Raw genomic sequence first — 19232 nt, 5'->3', positions numbered from 1 at the left:
CATACATTAGATAGGATGCCTGCCCGGGGGATGTCCAAGAGCCTGAGTCACATGACTGGCCCTTCTCATGTAATCAACTCATGTCATGTGAAACATCATTTTCTGCCTGATTTTGTAATCTTGCTGGGCTGCAGAGGCAAGGAGGTGAAGACCCTGTATATCCCTTGTAGCAGCCTCCTTTTCCTTGCAAGGTGAATTGCCTGATCTACTGCCTGATGAGGCAGCACTGGAGGAGGTGTGCCCCCCCTCCAAAACACCTGAGCTCTGCTGCTCAGCTCAAGTATGAGATCACCACTTCTACAGCCTCCTTTACCACCAGTGGAGTTGCACAAGACGAGGTTGCTGGGGGCAGCCAAATGCCCGGAGTTGCGGCCAGCTGTGAACTTATGTTTGCCATTGGGCAGGCAATATCTGAAACTGGAGAAAGATGCCTGAAGGATTTTAAGTAGATTTCCTCTGTTCAGGGCTTCAGGGCCATGTGCCACACTATGACTGTTCTCTGATGGTCAGCAGATGCTGAGCAAATCATGCAGAATAAGCCGATATATGCAAATCCATCTGATTTTCACAATGTGACTTGGGTAGCCTAGGCTAGTCTGATCTCATCAGATCTTGGAAGCTAAGCGAGGTCATCTCTGGTTAGCAGCACTTGGTTGGGAGGCCACCAAGGAATACTGGGATTGCTACATGGAGGCAGGCAATGGCAAACCACCTCCGAACAACTCTTGCCTTGAGAAGCCTATGAGGTTGTCATAAGTCAACTGCGACCTGGTGGCACTTTACAGAGAGAGAGAGAGCTCATGACACAGAATACAAGGTTTTGGGGTGTTGTTGTTGCTTTGGCATAGAAGCGCATAGCATACATAGGTCTAGTCATGGGCTGGGCATAGGGAGGAACCTGTGAGCAAACTGACTCACAAATAGGTCGAGAAATACAGATCTCTGCCTGAAGACTGAACTTGCTCTGCAAGTGGGTGAGAGCCAGCCAGAGCTGCATTCCTTCTGAATCCCTTTTGAAAGAACAGAATCTTTCTCTCTGCATCACCGTCAGACAACTGGATGTTTCTTTCCCATTAATTACTTCCATTTTACATCACCATTTGTGGTTTCTATCAAAACTTCCATGCTTAGGATTTAACCAGCTCTTTGCCTTTTTGAGCTGATGCCCAGTATGAGAGACAATAAACAGACCTGGCAAGTAGCCTAAGCACCCCTTGTGTCCAGTTTCTGTAGCATATATAAATTGTTTTGTTTTCGTGATTTATTCTTATCACAGTGTTTTGCCATGGAGCTTCAAAGGACAGCACAGTAGGACACAGCATGGGAAGACGGTGGGGAGAAATGGCAGGAACAATATATTGCTATCACTCCATATCCACAAGAGAAATGTGAGTGAAGGCACAAACAGCTGCATCCATAAATGCAAATAGCAAGCTCCTTGTGCTTCATTTTGCCACAGAGCTATGCAGAGAAAGAAGGATGGGCTATCCTCTCCACTGCCTTTCAAAACTGAGCTCTCTGCTTTGTCGTTAACATTTTAAAGGAGAAAAACTGTCCATTAGAAACACATATTTTGCCCATTTGCTTTTATGAATTGTACATTTGCTTTTATGGATTGTACAGTTGCCAACTCCAGCTTGGGAAGTTTCTGAAGATTTTTTTTTTGGGGGGGGGCAGTGCTGCTGAGGGAACTCACTGGATATGTGATGTCGGTTTAGGACTTACATTTCCCCTAAATGGTATAGCATAGAGCAGTGTTTCCCATTTGCAGGGTCGTGACCCGGTACCAGGGCACGGAAGCCTAACTACCAGGTCACAAGAAAAGCCAAATCTAGCCCCACCACCAGCAAAGCTAGCCCCGCCCCATCTCTGTGTTGTGCAGAGAGGAGCTGGGCTGCCTCTCCTTCCTTCTCCCCCGCTCCCAGTGTTTGAGAGAAAAGCTGGCATCCATTGGCACTTTAGATCCATTAAGTGTTCTTTAAGGTATGAGCTTTCATGTGGCTTGCAGTATGTTCTTTTGGGGAGATTTCCCTGGGAGGCCTGGGCGGCAAAGAAGGGTGTGTTTTTTTCAGCCGGGAGGGACGGGGAGTGGGCATTCCAGTAGCTGTTTTTTTTACCAAACAACCCCTGGGCAGAATTTTTGCTGGCAGGGGTCATCTGATGGTGAGGAAGGCTTTTTTTTACTTTGCCCCCCCCCCTTCTTTCTATCTTTCCCTGCAAGTGATGTTCTGTCTGTGTTCTTGGTGCTGGGGGTGGGGGTGGGGGGAAGCAACAGTGGGAGAGCTTCTCGTGCCCTTGCCCTACTGGTGGACATTCTGGTGCTTTTTAGGCATTGTATGAGGGAATTTTGGACTGCATAGTCCACTGGCCTGATCCAACATGGCTCCTCTTATGTTTATGTTCTTTCTTTCCATGTCTTTCTTTTCCTTTCCTTTCCTTTCCTTCCAATTCATTCTTTCCCTTTGTTTCTTTCCTTCCATTTTTGCTGAATGAAACTTTTCATCATACTTTTTGCAGACATAGGAGCTCTGCCAATAAAAAGTTGGCCTTCTATGAGATTTCTGTGTGAGTGAAGAGGTGAGTAAGAGGTGTGGGGCAGAAAGAGATTATTGGAGATTACTGCGGTATATCTCAACAACACTGAAAGAGATGGTACTATGAACTTGGCACCATTTTACTGGTCCTGCTTTTAACAGCTGACACCAAAATTAAACTCCTCCTGTAGATATTAAAAAGAATGAAAGTAGTTCACTGGCTAAGTATCTGCACAACAGGTTACTTTTAAAGGCATGGGAAACACAGCCAGTAAAAAACTGCAAGCCCCTCATAAATATCCTTTTTGGGATAACTGCTGAAAAGCCTGTATGAACTTTATATAACTTGAAATTAATTCATTAATTGCAGTACAATTCTCTGCTACCTTTCACAGCAATTTCCCAGTGTTTCAATCAAAGAAAAGTATGAAAAATAGCTGTTGAAAGATTTTCTTGAAACCAAGCAAGCTTGGTTGTAGCTTGAGGCAGGGTTTCAGTAGTAGCAGCTAAAGGAAGGGCCTACTAATTGTGTCAGCATATTTTGAGGTAGAGCAACTGCTAGGGCCCAGTGTGGGTGGTACACAGTGCTGGCATTCCTGATGGCAATAGCAACAGCTGAATACACTGGCCAGTGCTGTTCAGGAAGAGATGTGTAGGTGGTGCAGGCAATTGAACATGGGCATTAGGAGTGCTTGAAAGCTGGAGAAGAATACACAAACAGATAGGTGCATGCAGGTGTGGGGGTGAAAAGAGATGACCACCCACTTTCCACCCCCATTTTGGCTCAACATGAGTTTCAGAGAGATTTTTCTGAAAATGAATTTACTTCCTAAGAAGAGGCAGGTTTAGGGGAGTGTCCTGGAAGTGACATCACTTGGTCCTTGATGCTCCACAGGGCCTGCAAGACCGTCCTCTTCCGGCTGGCGTTTAACTGACATGGCGGCTGTATCTCACGGAATTTGAAGAAATGCCGTTGGCACTGAAATAGCACTAAATTAATATTCTGTTTTAACTGTCAAATTTTTAATTTTTAATATTTATTGATTTTAATTGCAGTGATTTTATACTGTGAGCTGCCCTGAGCCTGCTTCGACGGGGAGGGTGGGATATGAATCAAATAAAGTAAAGCAAGTAAAGTAAAGTTAACACACAGGAAACGACAATTCCTGTCTCCCAGCTCCACCCCCAAAGTCTCCTGGCTCCACCCCCAAATTTTAGTGGGCCACAAAGGAGAAGTGTAAAAATAACCGGGCCACGGGAAAGAAAAGTTTGGGAAACCCAGCCATAGAGACAGGCCTCCAAAGCAGCTATTTTTTCCCAGGAGACCTGATCATTATAGTCAAGCTGGTAATCCTAAAGGGCAGTATATACCTCCAGTCATTTCCACATCCTGCCACATTCATTTACCTGCATAGCCTAAAGGCAAATTGAGGCTGCATGAGCCTGCCATTTGCTGCTTATGGACTCAACAGAGGCTCAAGATCTTCCTCACTTTTGTTTGAGCCCTGAGATTATGAAGGAACTGAAAGATAAAGGGTAATCTGCATGCTCGTGTGAAGGTGCTCCCCCGCCCCCCCCCCCCACCATTTTAGTCTCTCTGTGCCAGCAGAATATTGGCCTATGTCACTTACCAGGCTACTGTTGTGAGCATGAGGGAACCAAACCTCCACAAGCACACAGCGAAAGGAAGGGTATGTCTGGGCTGACAGCCATATGTGTGTTCGTAGGAATTCTGGGAAGAGAGAGAGGATAAGGGAAAGCACAGTCAGAAAGGCAGAGGAGGAATTTTCGTCAGATTGAGGGTAGGGTTGCTGTAGACAAGTATTTTCTGGCTTACCCTTATGATGTCTGCTGGATTGCACACCACCCTTGACAGGTCTTCCATCTTGTTTTGCACCTGGCAACAATCCATAACAAAAAAATAAACAGGAATGGAGGAGCTAGGTCACTTTGATTTTTTTGAACATGTCTGTCACATTCCAAGCAAAGATAATACTCGAAACAGGATTAAAATCACTAAAACCCAGAAACGAACCAACAATCATCAGTTCACTTCAGACGCAGACACAGATGCACTCATGGAGCTCTTTCAGTGGTTGCCTGGCAACTGAGCCATGCAAACCTCACACCCTTTCAATGGCTGGAAATAAAGGAGTGAGGAGAGAAGCGGTTAGCCTTTATGTGGATGTCTTTTCAGGACTCCAGGCTTAACTACCACACGTGTCAAAGATGAGATATCAATTTCTAAGCACAGATGCCTGCACCATCTTCCTCACCCATCAGGCCAAGGTGAAGCATCACCTGGATGCAGGGAATGCAGTCCCGCTCCTGCTGGCACCGAAGCATGGTCTTTGTTTGCATTTTGATCGGCACCAGGACTGGATCTCGCTCCGGCATTGGCACTGCTTCTCCTTGGGTGCACAGCCCATCTTCTACTGTGAAGAGAGACCCAAAAAATACACAATACTTTCTTGCTCTCATTCTCTCTAATCTTTTATGTTTATTCAAAATGACACTTTTTTTTGTAAATACAACCTCCCAAATACGACCTTTGTCTCCTTGGAGGGGAGACAGAAAAAAATTAATCCTTCCCTCTCTTGCCGTTTTGGGGCCGTGAAAACGTCGTGATGCGACGTCACCCCAGAGTCAGAAATGACTGGTGCTTGCACAGGGGATTACCTTTACCTTTTTAGGGGGAAGCTATCCTGAGCTGCTTTTATCCTCACTGAATAAACCTCAATATGTATCCTTCCCCATACCTGCCACCAGGGATAAAGGCAGCCGGAAGGGAGCTTTTTTAAGCTAGAAAATGGCAGGGGAAGGAAGGGTTAAAGTTCTCCCCTTCCTACCATTTCTTCTGTGATAAAGTAACCCTGCAGCTAAATTTGCAAAAGCAAAAAAAAAGCAAGCTTTTTTACAATATAAACATGGAATAAATTGTAGCATAGTAGAGACTCACCAGGGATACAAGCTGGGAGGTAGCTATTTTGGCTTGAAAGGAGGAGGCTATTTTAGCTAGAAAGTGGCAGGAGAAGAAAAGGTTAATGTTTTCCTTTTCCCACCTTTTCCTCCTCAATAAGTAATCTTGGCAGCTAAAGCCACAAAAGAAAAATAAATTGTCTTTTCCAATATAAACACCGGGGGGGGGGGGGGGGATGTAGCACAGTAGAGACCCAGTTTCATGGAGATGGTTAGGGAACTTCTGCAGTTACCAAGAGAACACCTTGCCACTTGAGAGCTTAAAAATAAGCCAAGATAATCACTACGCACCCTCTCATCTGCACACACTTGTGCTCTTAGACAGGGCAGCCTTACAAGAAATTCTTGTCCAAAGATCTGATAACCAGCGTTCTGCTATATAAACACAGTCTCATGACTGTGAAGGTGCGTTACCCTTATGGATTTGCCTTACAGTGCCACCTGATCAGAGAGTCTGGGTCTGTCGAAAGAATACCGAGTTTCGTAATGACTATAGCCCTTCCTTGAAAAGGCAATTCACCTGAAGGGGTGTGGCACAGAGCAGAGGTGTGCAGGAGATTATGCACTTTTGAATGCAAAGTCTGAGGGTGGAACTGCGCAGAACGCTGAAGATCCAAGGCTGTATGTTTAAATTTTTATTAAAAGTAGTTGCATGGTGGTGATGGGGGGAAGCAGTTTGGATCTGGTCGGGTCACAGGGCAGAGGAGGAAGTTAACCCTTTCCCTCCAAGTCATTTCCTCTGTTGAAATCATCCTCTTGGAAATACACTAAGTGGCTATTAAGCTGCAAAGAGGGGGTGAGGAGGGAGGCTTTCATAGCAACTTGGAAGAAGAATGTCCCAGCACCAGAGTCCTTATCCAACTCCCTCCCCCCCTTGGAGAGTTTTTTTTTTAATAAAATTAAAGTTGAAAGACCTGATCACTGATCTCCCCAGTCCTAAGGAAGAGTGGGATTGGGAGAGCTATGAGTTGGCTCAGGTCAGGTCTCAGGTCTGAGGTCTGCCTCTGTGAATCTCATATGAGATTCAGATACAGTTAGACTCAGATACATTCAGTTATACAGTTAGAATCTGTAGAAACACTTTTCCAGTTCAGTAGAGTGGTTAACACTTATTCTATTTCTTAATTAATCTATTGCTCTTATAGTGTGATACCTGCTAAAACATATTCTCTAAGAATTACCAACTTTCTCCTTTCTTTTTAAATTCTATCAGCACACAACTTTTGTTAGAGATCTTGAACTCCAATATTGACTTGAGCAGCACAGAGACAGCCTCTTAGCTCTCTGATGGAGGCAAGTAACTCATGAGAAAATTCAAGGGTTTATAAAGGCTTTCACTGAGAAACTTTCTTACTTATCTCTACTCTTATCTTACTCCCAAGACCATCTACCTCTTTTCCCACAAGTTGCAGTTGCAGATGGTACTCTCACATTTGCCAGTGTCCCAATTTAGATCTGATGGTGGGATCAGCTGGGATCTGGGGAGGACCTACTCTTTATCTGATCTGTTCCCATTGGCTTAATTAAAACATCTCTTCAGCCAGAATCACTTTTTCTAAGTCTGAGATTGTCCTCAGATAACTCTAATACTGACTTACTTTCAGCTAAGTCTAGGTCTTTGGCTTCCAGCAATTTCTAAGGGCTAAAAAGCAATATAAATATAAAAAGCAATATAAATTCCTCATGAGCTGTCTTCATAAGAGAACCAACCAAAATTTTTCTGCAACATCAGTTTGCAGAAGTCCTCTTCGCTTCACTTCATGTTCTGTTTGTATACTTGTAAATAAAGCATTTTTTTAAAAAAAGTCACCAAAAGTGTACAGTACCCTTTCATTTAAAGGGAACTAAACTCAATAGCACTACCCATAGAATTGTTCACTGCTCCAGCGAATGCATATAATGAAGAAATTCCAACGGTGTAGCACTATAATAAAATGTTTTTATCACAGTAAAGTATAATATTTCTGTGTCATTATTCACATCATAATTATTACAGGGAACAATAACATGATCAACATGGAGGGTATCTGTTGAGCTTATACATCCAGAAGGCTAAATTCCAATGCCCTACATATGGAAAAACTTCGTATTGTACCAAAAGCTGCAACAGTCTGCCTCTGGCCTGAGGAAAAGACCCCGACCCTGACCTATAGCAGGGGTTCAATTTACTGAGCTACCATGCTGCCATCCACAACTCTTGGCTGCAGTTGTTGAGGGGGTGGGGAGAGAGAATCCTGTTGCTCCATATCAGAGGGAGAATGACGACTAAGTAGGATTGCCAGGTCCAATTCAAGAAATATCTGGGGACTTTGGAGGTGGAGCCAGGAGACTTTGGGGGTGGAGCCAGGAGCAAGGGTGTGATAAGCACAACTGAACTCCAAAGGGAGTTCTGGTCATCACATTTAAAGTGATGCCTTCCCTCCATTGGAAATAATGAAGAGGGGCACCTCCTTTGGGAGCTCATAAAATTGGGCCCCCGATCCAATCTTTTTGAAACTTGGAGGATGTTTTGAGGAGAGGCACTGGATGTTATGCTGCAAATTTAGTGCCTCTACTTCAAAAAACAGCCCCCCCTAACCCCAGATACCTGCAGATCAATTCACCATTATAACCTATGGGAATCGGTCTCCATAGGGAATAATGGAATGCCCAGCAGACATCCGCCCCCCTGCTTTCTGATGATCCTGAAGTGGGAGGAGGGCCTTCAAACCGGGGGATCCCCTGTCCTCAGCTGGAGATTGGCAACCCTATGACCAAGTGAGCAGCCTGTGCTAGAGGAAACAGAATAGACCCATTCCATTCTGGATGCAAGAGTGGGTTGGGATGAAAATGGACTTGGTCACCCTTGTTCATGTTCTTAGGCAAGAGAATGACAGACGGAGTCAGCTTTCAATACTATCAGTCATGGGTGATACACAGGTGGGATATTGGCAGGGGCACTTTCATAAAGTGTCCTATAGTGTAATTTCTGGGAGGAAGCGGTGTTCCTTTGCTCTAGGAACCACTGGGAACTCTGTGGTTTTACCATGGAGTTACTAGCAATTCCTAGAGTGGTGTGATGTCACTTCCAGTTTCCCCTCAAAAGTTATGGCATTCTATGACATTTAATTTTTTAAAAATGTCATGCCATGTAGGTTTTAAAATCTCTCATGAGCCAGTGTGAGGTTTTTAAATCTCCCGTGAGCCTGTGTGAGTGTAGTGCCTGTTTTTGAAATTTGTTGGAAACACTTTTGTGTCCCTGTGAAGAATTAATTATTTGCAGTCATGGAACGCTGTGGAAATATCAGTGTTAATTTTGGTTTGAACTGGAGTCTATTTGAATTAACATTAATGGAGCACCCCATGCATGAAGACTGAGCAAAGCAGGACGTTTCAAGTCGACCCTCTGCACATCAGGACGCCTATTGATGTTAATCATTGTTGATATTATACCTTGCATTATTATTTCGTTACATGGTCACTATAACCGTGTGGTTGTATTTTTTCTCAGTCTATAAGTGACCTCTCTCCTGTTTTTTTCCCCACATGGAGGTTGGCAGTCCTCAATAGAGGATGCCACACTTTGGTGGCTCTGCTCTTACTTGGCTCACTGAGTCCAGAAGGTGGTACTGGGGGAATGCTGTTCTGTTCTGCTCAAGTAGCATTTATGCTTTGGGATCCCATAAGGGTCCATCATCCCCCATACTGTAATCTACATGAAAATGCGAATTTTTGCCCTAACATCAAGTATTCGTGGTATGCTTTTAAAAAACAGCACCACAACAAACAGTCCAGGAGCAAATCCATTTTGGATGGTATCAAACAAGCTAGGTAGATAACAAGGTGGTATTCAAGCCAGGATGGTCTACACCTGAAGGCCAGTGATATAAAATCCTTACTTAAAAAGCCAAGTGAACACTTACCCAGCAGCCGGCAACCAAGATCCTGTAGAAGGACAGAGAAGGAACACATTAGAGGCCTCTAAGGATATCGGGTTTCCCATCTGTAACACACACATAGCCAGCCAAGCTGAGACTGCTGTCATGGTTAGAGTGTCACATTTTACGTTTTACCATGGAAGCTTACTAAGTGGCCTCAGGCCATTCACACACATATTTAAAAAGCCTAATTTACTTCACAGGGTCATTGTGAGAATAAAATGGAAAAGAGAAGAATGAAGTAAGCACCATTGCTTCCCCACCAGTGAAAAATATAAATGAAGTAAATAAACCACTGCTATCTCCCCAAGCTTACAGGCAGTCACATTCGCAGCATCATTTCACAGAGCCAACAGCAGCTCCATAAAGAAGTTTGAAGAAGGAAACAAACAATGGCATGCCTGAAGAGAAAGGCTGTCTTGCCCTTGTGTGAGGAGAAAAGAGACAGCCTCCTCCCTTTTACTGACTGAATTTATTGGCAATTTATTGACTTAGTTTGATTTATTTATGTTATTCACTTGGGTTATATTATATTTTTTTCATTGGCATACTTGGTTTTTATTATCAGGTTAAAGATGGGTAGCTGTGTTGGTCTGCAGCAGAAGACTGCTGCAGACCAACACAGCAGAAGGTTTTGTTTGTTTTGAGCCTTCTTAGAGTACTAGGGTTGCCCACTGTGGTGTGTGGGAAATTCCTGGAAATTTGCGGGTGGAAAGGAGTTTGGGTGGGTGGAGTTTTGGGAGCAGGAAAGGCACCCTCCAAAACAGCCATTTTCTGCAGGGAAACTGATCTCTATAGTATGGAGATAAGCTATTCGAGAACTCCTGACCCTGCCTGATCGATGGCTTCTCTAGGCAGCATACAGAGTCTAACTTAGTAAACAAAGAAGGACATGTGTGAGTTTGGGAAGCACAAAACTCCCATTGAACATCTGTCGTGTCATTTGCCAACAAACATGAGGACTTTATAACTTGTGAAATAGCCGTGTGTGACTGTGGTATCGTCTGCCTTCACAATACCCTTAAGTTACTGACATTTGACACAGGCTTGCCTATGCTACATCTTTGTTATTGCACCCTGAGGAGCTACTTTATTATTGGTGGAAATAGCAGATGAACCTTTTATGGGCCAGGGGAGAAGAGGCCGCTTACTTCTTTTCTACTTGTTAGGAGACAGACCAGAGCAGAAAGCAGCCACCCTGGTACAAGTTCACTAATTCTTCTGCTTGGCTTGGCACTATAATCTTTTAATCCTATGCTGTCAGTTGCTGTCGCTATGGTCACAAACTTCAGTAAACCTCAGTGATGCCAGGACAAAGGGCTCTAGCAGCCACTGAGTAAACAATACCTCAAGAGGCCCTGCCTGTATCATGCATACCAGGGTGGCCCCTTTCCTGCCTTTTTTAGCTAGAGCTGCCAATCCCCAGATGGGGCCAGGGGATCCCCTGGTTTTAGGCTTCCCAACCCCCCCGCCCTGGCGGGGGACTCCAGAATTTATAGCCTCCTCCCCCGCTCTTCAAAAGTCCAGAAGCGGGGGGGGGGGGGGGGGGGGAGGGAACGGCGCCAATTTCATGCCACTCTCCTGGAGAGAGCCTGCCTGATTCCCTGCACCCACCGAAGGCTCGGCACTGGAGTCCAGTCATCACCCAGGCATGCTAAGAAAGAGCCTAAAAAGAAGGGAAGGGAGGGGGGGGGTGTCTATCCTGTCCTGTTAGTAAGGAAGATTTGTAGAGCCTGCGCGATTTGTAGATCTCATTGCTCAAACGGTGGTTGGTGTGTAAATAAACATTCCTTCCAGGCACCGAGAGAGGGGAGATCTAGCAAACATTTTCTCCTCACACAAACCTGCCCTGTGCCTTCACTACAGAACAGAAAGGCATGGGGTGTTCTTGATGAGATTTTGAATGATGCATGAACTGATAAACTGCCTTGCCCTCAACCTGTCAGCAGCAACTTCTGCAGAACTTTGCAGTAGAATACTTATTGAGAACTTTGGGGGTTGCTTTGCTTTTAAGAAGAAAAGCCTCTCTTCCAGAACAGGAATTGCAGTGGGTGGGTGTGCAGGCAAGGAGTAGTCTTCTGACGCTGTTTTGCTCTGCGACTAATGTGCTTTCTACAATGATTTAAGGTATTGGTTTAGAGTGCTTAAGTTTTCGTTTTATGTGCTTTTCAGCCGGGCTGGGCTAAGCGCAGTCCCAGCCTTGTGTTCTTGTGGAGACTGTTTATTTTTTCATTGTCTTATCTGATTTATTGCCTCCTCTGCTTTTATTGCCTTTGGCTACCCCATGTTCAGCTTAACTTTAGTATATGCTGGCCCGGGTGTCTGGAACATTCTGAAGAAATTTGTCTTAATTTTTAAAACCTTGCTAAAACTTTGAACCCAGTGGCACCTTTAAGACCAACAAAGTTTAATTCAAGGTATATTTTTTCATGTGCAAGCATACTTATTCAACTCATTTCCAGATTACAGAAGTCATTTTCACTTGAGAAAATGGGTGTTAAAACTAACCTATTTTTATTTGCTAGCATTGTTTAGCTGAGTTAATTATCTTGCTCTCCTTCCCCCCCTTAAGATATAGCAGGGTTTTTTTTATCACAACAAACACACCAAACAAACCAATCCTATAACAACTGGGGGGAGGGATTATCCAGGTAAAGATCAGATAGTTTGACAGGAATTGTATTTTTTGTGAAAAAGAAGCAATATAGTTTATTGCATTATGAATATGTTGGTTCTAGATGACATTTAAACATATTTTTGACCAATGTTTCCTCTAAGCTGAGTTAGAGTGAGCTAGTTCAGTTTTTAGTCTCCAGGTCACATATTTTTGTCTTAGCTCAGGAAAAATGGCCCCACATGAAACTAATTTATGCAGAAGCTCATGACTTCAATGCCAGTAGCTCACAAAGTAGATATTTTGCTCACATGACCCCACAGTTTAGAGGAAACATTGCTTCTGAGTCTCAGGTGTTCTAAATGCAGTACTGCAGATATTGTTTTGATATTGTGTTCTTTTCTAATCCCACTAAATGGAAAGACGAATAACTGATACTTGAAAGTATTTCCTGTTATTATGGCATATCTCCAGATTACAAAGTCAATTTCTACTGGAGAAAATGAATGCTTTGGAGGGTGGCCTTTGGGAGCATTGTAATCCCCTGAGTTCTGTGTCCTCCCCAGGCTCCACCTCCAAGTCTCCAGGAATACCCCAACCTGGAGCTGGCAACCCTACTCCTGCCTCTGGTCAGTGACAGGTCCTGGCAACCCTAGAGCTATTCTATTACATGATGGTAACCAGAGCTGCTTATTAGGATTTTTGGTAGGGGTGATATATGCAAACCTCCACTCCCAATTGCTAGACATAGAGGAGGACATAATATGCTCTAGTGTGCATATAAGAATTTTCTCTGGTGTGAATTATCTTAAGCTTCCAAATTGCCAAGTTTCTGAAGCATAAAGAGCTACAAATTCTTTTTTGTGGCAAAGGGAATGCAACTGAGAAATACTTGACCACAGAATTACCAGAGGTATGATAGAGCTACTTAGCCTTGTAATTGTGTTTGACCTGAGAAGACAGCAGTAACTAAGTCTTACTAGGTTGGGAATGGCTTCCACTGTTTAAGGGGGAAGCCCATATCTGTTTTGAATTAAGTGACATTATTTAGCAAGCTTTCATCCAAATTTGTCAATTAGAATCTTATCATTTGAATTGAGTCTAGCACTAAAGTCTCTCTCCCCCCCCCTTTAGAATCAGGTGTGCTGGAGTATCTAATAAAAGTTCTTCAATAAAAAATTCAGATTAATTACAGCACCTTGCTATATCTGATCATTTTTGCTGGGGAGGGATATATACATTTAGTATTAGAAGAGACCCCATTTTGAAGTGTAGGAGGATAGCCATTGCCCATGGGTTTGAATTTTTTAGATGGACACATTCAATTTAAGTGATGTAGAAATTAGGATTCCTAAACCCCCGTGAAGGGTTTTAGAGGTGGGGTTTGATGCAGTGTGCTGGAAGTGATATAGAGGAGTGAAGCTCAGGAAGTGACATCACTTGACCTTTGACTTGGAAGTGATGTCACTTCCTTGCTCCTGGCTCCACCCCCAAAGTCTCCTGGCTCCACCCCCAAAGTCCCCAGATATTTCTTAAATTGGACTTGGCAACCCTACCTGGTTTGGAGGCCCTCTCCCTGCTTCAGGGTCATCAGAAAGTGGGGCGGGGGAGGGAAATGTCTGCTGGGCACTCCATTATTCCCTATGGAGACCAATTCCCATAGGATATAATGGAGAACTCATCCATTGGTATGTGAGGCTCTGGGGGGGGGCTGTTTTTTGAGGTAGAGGCACTAGGTTTTCAGCACAGCATCTGGTACCTCTCCTCAAAACACCCTCCACGTTTTAAAAGGATTGGACTAGGGGTTCCATTTATATGAGTCCCAAAATAAGGTGTCCCTATCCTTCATTATTTCCAATGGAGGGAAGGCATTTAAAAGGTGTGCAGTCCATTTAAATGTGATGACCAGAACTCCCTTTGGAGTTCAATTATGCTAGTCACACCCTTGGTCCTGGCTCCACCCCCAAAGTCCCCTGGCTCCACCCCCAAAGTCCCCAGATAGTTCTTGAATTAGACCTGGCAACCTGATTTTTAGCAAACCCTCCCTGCTTGCCAGAGCAGCCTCTATGTAGCACATATGGTGGGCAAGCTTTATGTGACGTATCTGAATGGGGACAGGGGTAATTTAGAAGGGGGTGAGGAAACAGAGGGAAAGCTCTCAGGCAGGGCCTGAAGTTCTTCTTGAACTAAATGATCTCCAGAAGTCAGAGATCTGTTCTCTTTGGAGGAAATAGACTCTATGGCATTATACCCCACTCAGTTCCCTCCTCTCTCCAAACCCCAGCCTCCCCAGCCCCCAGCTCCAAATCTCCAGGGATTTCCCAATCTAGAGATGGCAACACTAGAGCCATATCTCCAGGGAATACAATTAATTAGCAGTTCTGCACATCAGACCTTATAGAAATGTACGCCACATTAATTTTTTAAAAAACGATTGCATTTTGATCCCTTCTACACAATTCTCCCATCCTTCTTTTTATCCTCATAACGATACTGAGGGGTAGGTTAGGCTAAGAGAGAGAATGACTGATTCAGGATTTCCCAGTGATTTTTGTGGCTGAGGGAGATTTGAACTGAGGCCTCCCCAGTCAGGTACTGTAACCACCTGGGCTTTTTTGGTAGAAAAAGCCCAGCAGGAACTCATTTGCATATTTAGCCACACCTCCGGATGTTAACATTGTTTAACTTAGAACTTTTTGTAGAAAAAGACAAGCAGGAATTCATTTACATATTAGGCTACACTCACTTACACTAAGCCAGCCAGAACTGCGTTCCTGTGCATTCCTGCTCAAAAAAAGCCCTGGTAACCACCATACCCCACCAGCTGTCTGTATGGGAGTGCAAGCAGCCACAGTATCATGTTTAAACAGTTACCATACTACATCTGTGTGAATCCAGCCCATGGATCCCTGAATTGCTAACATTACATATGTCAATGCCGGTGGCAAAGTTTAAATATGATGCCAGCTGTGAGGAGTTAGATACAACTAATTCTTGCATGTCAAACTGTCATGTTTAAACTGAACCTTAGATTCCAGAAAGTAGCAGCAGCCTGTGTGGTTTACTTTCAGCAGCCATAGCTGAGAGGGCAAAATGGCTGAGGGGGTTGGCTAGGGCTCTGATGTGTACATATAGAAGCAGACTACTTGTGAGCACAGTCTTTATTTGTAACCTGATTTGGGGGACCCAAAGCAGCTGGTAACGTCAGTCTCCTTCTCCATTTTAGCCTCACCACAACAAGCCTGTAAGTTAGGTCAAGAGAAAACAATCAGGCCAAGGTCACTTAGGGAGCTTTCAAGGCAAACTGAGAATTCAAAACTGGGCCCCCAAATCCTAATCCAATACTCTAACCACTTGGGTTGCTAAATCCAATTCAAGAAATATCTGGGGACTTTGGGGGTGGAGCAAGGAGCCTTTGGGGGAGGAGCCAGGAGACATTGGGGGTAGAGCCAAGAGCAAGGTTGTGACAAGCATAATTGAACTCCAAAGAGAGTTCTGACTATCACATTTAAAGGAACTGCACACCTTTTAGATGCCTTCCCTGCATTGGAAATAATGGATAGGAGCACCTTCTTTTGGGGCACATAGAATTGGACCTCCTGGTCCAATCATTTTGGAACTTGGAGGGTATTTTGAGGAGAGGCACCAGATGCTATGCTGCAAATTTGGTGCATCTACCTTGAAAAGCAGCACCCCAGGGTCCCAGATACCCACGGATCAATTTTCCACTATACATTATGGGAATCAGTCTTCATAGGGAATAATGGAATGCCCTGCAGACATTTCCCTCTCCCCCCCCTCCCCGGCACTTCCTGATGACCCTGAAGTGGGGGGAGGGTCTTCAAACCAAGGGATCCCCTGCCCCCACCTGGGGTTTGGCAACCCTACTGCCCCCACTATCTCAGTTTTTGGGGCTCTTTTTTCACAGCGTGCTGGGAGCACACAAAACAATAACCGTGTTAACTGATCTAGATCTGTGTGTACTTTTCCTAACCGTATTTGATTTTATGTACAGGTAATTACATCCTTGAACTTCCCATATTTTACGGCCTCTTGACCCGGCTGTTTATTCTTTTTCTTCATCTCTCTCTCTCTCCATCCCTATACATACATGTATGTGTGCCTAGTGAGGATCCAGTACATTCATCCAATGGGGTCTAGTCCATAACAGCCTATGCTAAAATGAAAACCTGCAACTCCAGTGTTCTGAAAACTCCTGTTTCTTTTTGCTGCAGTTCACATATCTCCTCATCTGAGCGCACACACACACACACACACACACACACACACTATATCCAATGCTAATTAGAATTTTTTTTCAGTCTTATACATGCTTTGGGAAGGGAATTCACTCTGACTCATTCACAATGCATGTGGCCAGAAGCAAAGGAAGCCAGAGTTCCTGTAAACTGTAAATACTGGCGTGGGAAATGTAATTTTAGCAGGTGCTATCTTGCAGGAGTTAAAAAAGTTCTGCCTGACTGAAATCCTTTAATTGGTATATAAGAATCTCATCTTCCTTGGCATGAACCGTATCTGTTCTTGAAGCACCTTTGCTCGAGATGAGACAAAATGATCGAAGGTAACTAATTCGAATTAAATATGGGCTTCCAGTGAGGTGAAATGGGAACGTTGTGGACAGCACACATTCATCCTCTACTCCCGGCGGAATATTGGGTTAGGTTCAAGGACTTGGTACTATCTTTAAAACCTTGAGTGGTCTGGGAGTCACATATCTTTGGAAACACCTCCTCTGGTATGCCCCCGAAGAACTTTATACTCTGTTGAGAACAACTTACTAGTGGTCTGTAGCTCTAAAGATGTCTATCCTTTTTCAGCCCTGACTCCCACTTGGAGGAATTGTTTGCCAAATAACATCCACAACCTGCACAGTTCTGCAGGGCATGCAAGATGGAGATGTTCCACCAGGCTTTTAGTTGAGGGCAGCAATGGATGCCACTTTATCTGGCACCACCTCCTCCACCCTGCTTTCTCCCACTTATTGCGAGACAGTAATGCAAACTGTAAGCTTGCTTTGGCACCATCTGATGTTGTTTTAGCTTTTTAACTTCTTTGGATTTTAATTTCTGTAGTCTTCTGTTGTTAACCGCCTTGAGCTCTGTGAATTCAGAGAAGGGAGGTATACAAAATCTAAATTATAAATAAATAAATATTACAGGCTCCATCTTGGCAAAGCCGGTTCCTACACCGCTTGCCTTCTTGCAGACTTGACCTAGAAGTCTCTTGCTGTAAATGCGTAACCTGATAATGGAATAGATTTTGCCCTTTCATATCTATAAATTAAAAGCAGTGAGGTTGGGTGACCGACCGCTAACACACAGGCCTTCAGCAAGCACATGATGCACAAAACTTGAACAAATATATATTAAAACTGACTGAGCCAATATATAGGTACACTGACTGAGCCCACTGGGGTGGTGATGCGGCAGAGACAAAGGACACAGAGACAAAGGAAAGTAAGAAACAGAGTTGTGGGTTTGGGAGGAAAGGACCTGGCTTCTAGCAGCTGGTCATGGCTGGTACCCACCTCTGTGCAGCTGACAGAATCCACAGGAGTTTCAGGCAGAAGGCAGGCAGAAGGTAGGTGCACTAGGATCAGCACTAGCATCCAAACCTGCATCTCTGGGATCCACTGGAACCTGGGTAATATCCCTTTGCCATAAGTCATCATGGGTCATGAAGATGCTGCCTGCCTCATCTCAATCCTTCTCGTTTGTCAGAGCAAATCTATTCCTTCCTGAACAGCAGCAGTGACAGGTAGCTTGGCACATTTCTTCTTGAGGGAATGTGTATGCCTTTTCTAGCCGTGGAAGCTGAGGAAGGGAGTGCCAAGGAGAATGATTCAAGTTGAGAGCAGGACCAAAGATCTTTTCCAAAAGGACAGAGAATGAAGACTTGCCACACTAAGTAAGAGACTGGATCTTCTCTCCCCAATTGTGTTCTGAGACACTTCCTAGTCAGTGTTCCTTCCTTGCTGCTGTTAGTGGAGAAATTGCATCAAACTGGAGTAAAGGTAGAAAGGGCGTAGCAGGAAGTGGAAGAATGGGCTGAGGTGGGAGGAGAATAACCTGGGCCTAATGCCAGGATGCCAGCTTGAGGGAAGCTCAAAAGGCTAAAAGAATGAGCAGAAACAAACATGCACAGCCAAATGTCAATCTGTCAAATTCCCCAAATGCCCACAAAACAAATCTGATTTTTTAAGGATTTCAGATTATTACATTCAAAGTAGGGATGCCAGCCTTCAGGTGTGACCTGAGGTTTCACTGGAATTATAGCTTATCTTCAGACTACAGAGGAGAAGAAGAAGACTGCAGATTTATACCCTGCCCTTCTCTCTGAATCAGAGACTCAGAGCAGCTCACAATCTTTATCTTACCATACCAAACCTTTAATGGCATAACAGTTGCAAATAAAAAATACACAGAATATAAAAATTTAAACAATCTTTATCTTCCTCCACCACAACAAACACCCTGTGAGGTGGGTGGGACTGAGAGGGCTCTCGCAGCAGCTGCCCTTTCAAGGACAACCTCTGCAAGACCCAAGGCCATTCCAGCAGCTGCAAGTGGAGGAGTGGGGAATCATACGCAGTTCTCCCAGATAAGTGTCCACGCACTTAACTACTGCACCAATTGGCTCTCAGTTCCCCTGGAGAAAATGGATACTCTGGACTGGAGGGTGGGCCCTGTTGCACTGGACCTCACTGAGGCTCCTGACCTCCTCAGGCTCCATCCTCAAATCTCCAGGAGTTTCTCAGACTTAGTTCTGGCAGCCCTGTCCCCCATCTCTTGTGGGTGGCCATGGGCAGGGCTTTTTTTGAGCAGGAATGCACAGGAACACAGTTCCGGCTGGCTTGGTGTCAGGTGTTCCGGCTGGCCCCAGTGTCTGCCTCCTTGAGTGTCCTGGGGGCATCTTGTTTTTGAGCAGCTGGCACAAGACCTGCTCTTTGAACCATGAAGCAGCACATGTCCTCTCAAAGGGCAGAGATCCCTGAACGTGGGGGTGTATGGCATATGGTGGTCCATATTGCCTTTTGAGGTGCAGGGGGCAAACAGTTAAAATAGTTTGGGGCGGGGAGGGGTTTCCACTTTCAAACTTGTATTCTGTCATGGAAGCTTGCTGGGCGACCCTGGGCTTGTTACACATTCTAAGCCTAATCTCCCTCAC

At 44.5% G+C, this 19232-nt stretch overlaps 1 protein-coding gene across 1 annotated transcript in view; it reads right to left on the bottom strand.

The window, feature by feature from the left end:
• Positions 1-18253, bottom strand: part of IL17RC (interleukin 17 receptor C) — a 46765-nt gene extending 28512 nt beyond the window's left edge. Inside the window, exons 1-5 of the mRNA XM_060239350.1 lie at positions 17593-18253; positions 9416-9437; positions 4811-4969; positions 4372-4431; positions 4166-4266 (exon numbers count right to left, since the gene is read on the bottom strand). Coding sequence (XP_060095333.1) covers positions 4166-4266; positions 4372-4431; positions 4811-4969; positions 9416-9437; positions 17593-17736 — 486 coding nt within the window. The 5' untranslated portion in view covers positions 17737-18253. The remainder of the gene's footprint in view (positions 1-4165; positions 4267-4371; positions 4432-4810; positions 4970-9415; positions 9438-17592) is intronic.
• Positions 18254-19232: the final 979 nt, after the last annotated feature.

This window comes from Heteronotia binoei, chromosome 5, assembly GCF_032191835.1.
Source record: "Heteronotia binoei isolate CCM8104 ecotype False Entrance Well chromosome 5, APGP_CSIRO_Hbin_v1, whole genome shotgun sequence".
Classification (NCBI taxonomy): domain Eukaryota; kingdom Metazoa; phylum Chordata; class Lepidosauria; order Squamata; family Gekkonidae; genus Heteronotia; species Heteronotia binoei.
This window is presented reverse-complemented; position numbering and strand designations above follow the sequence as displayed.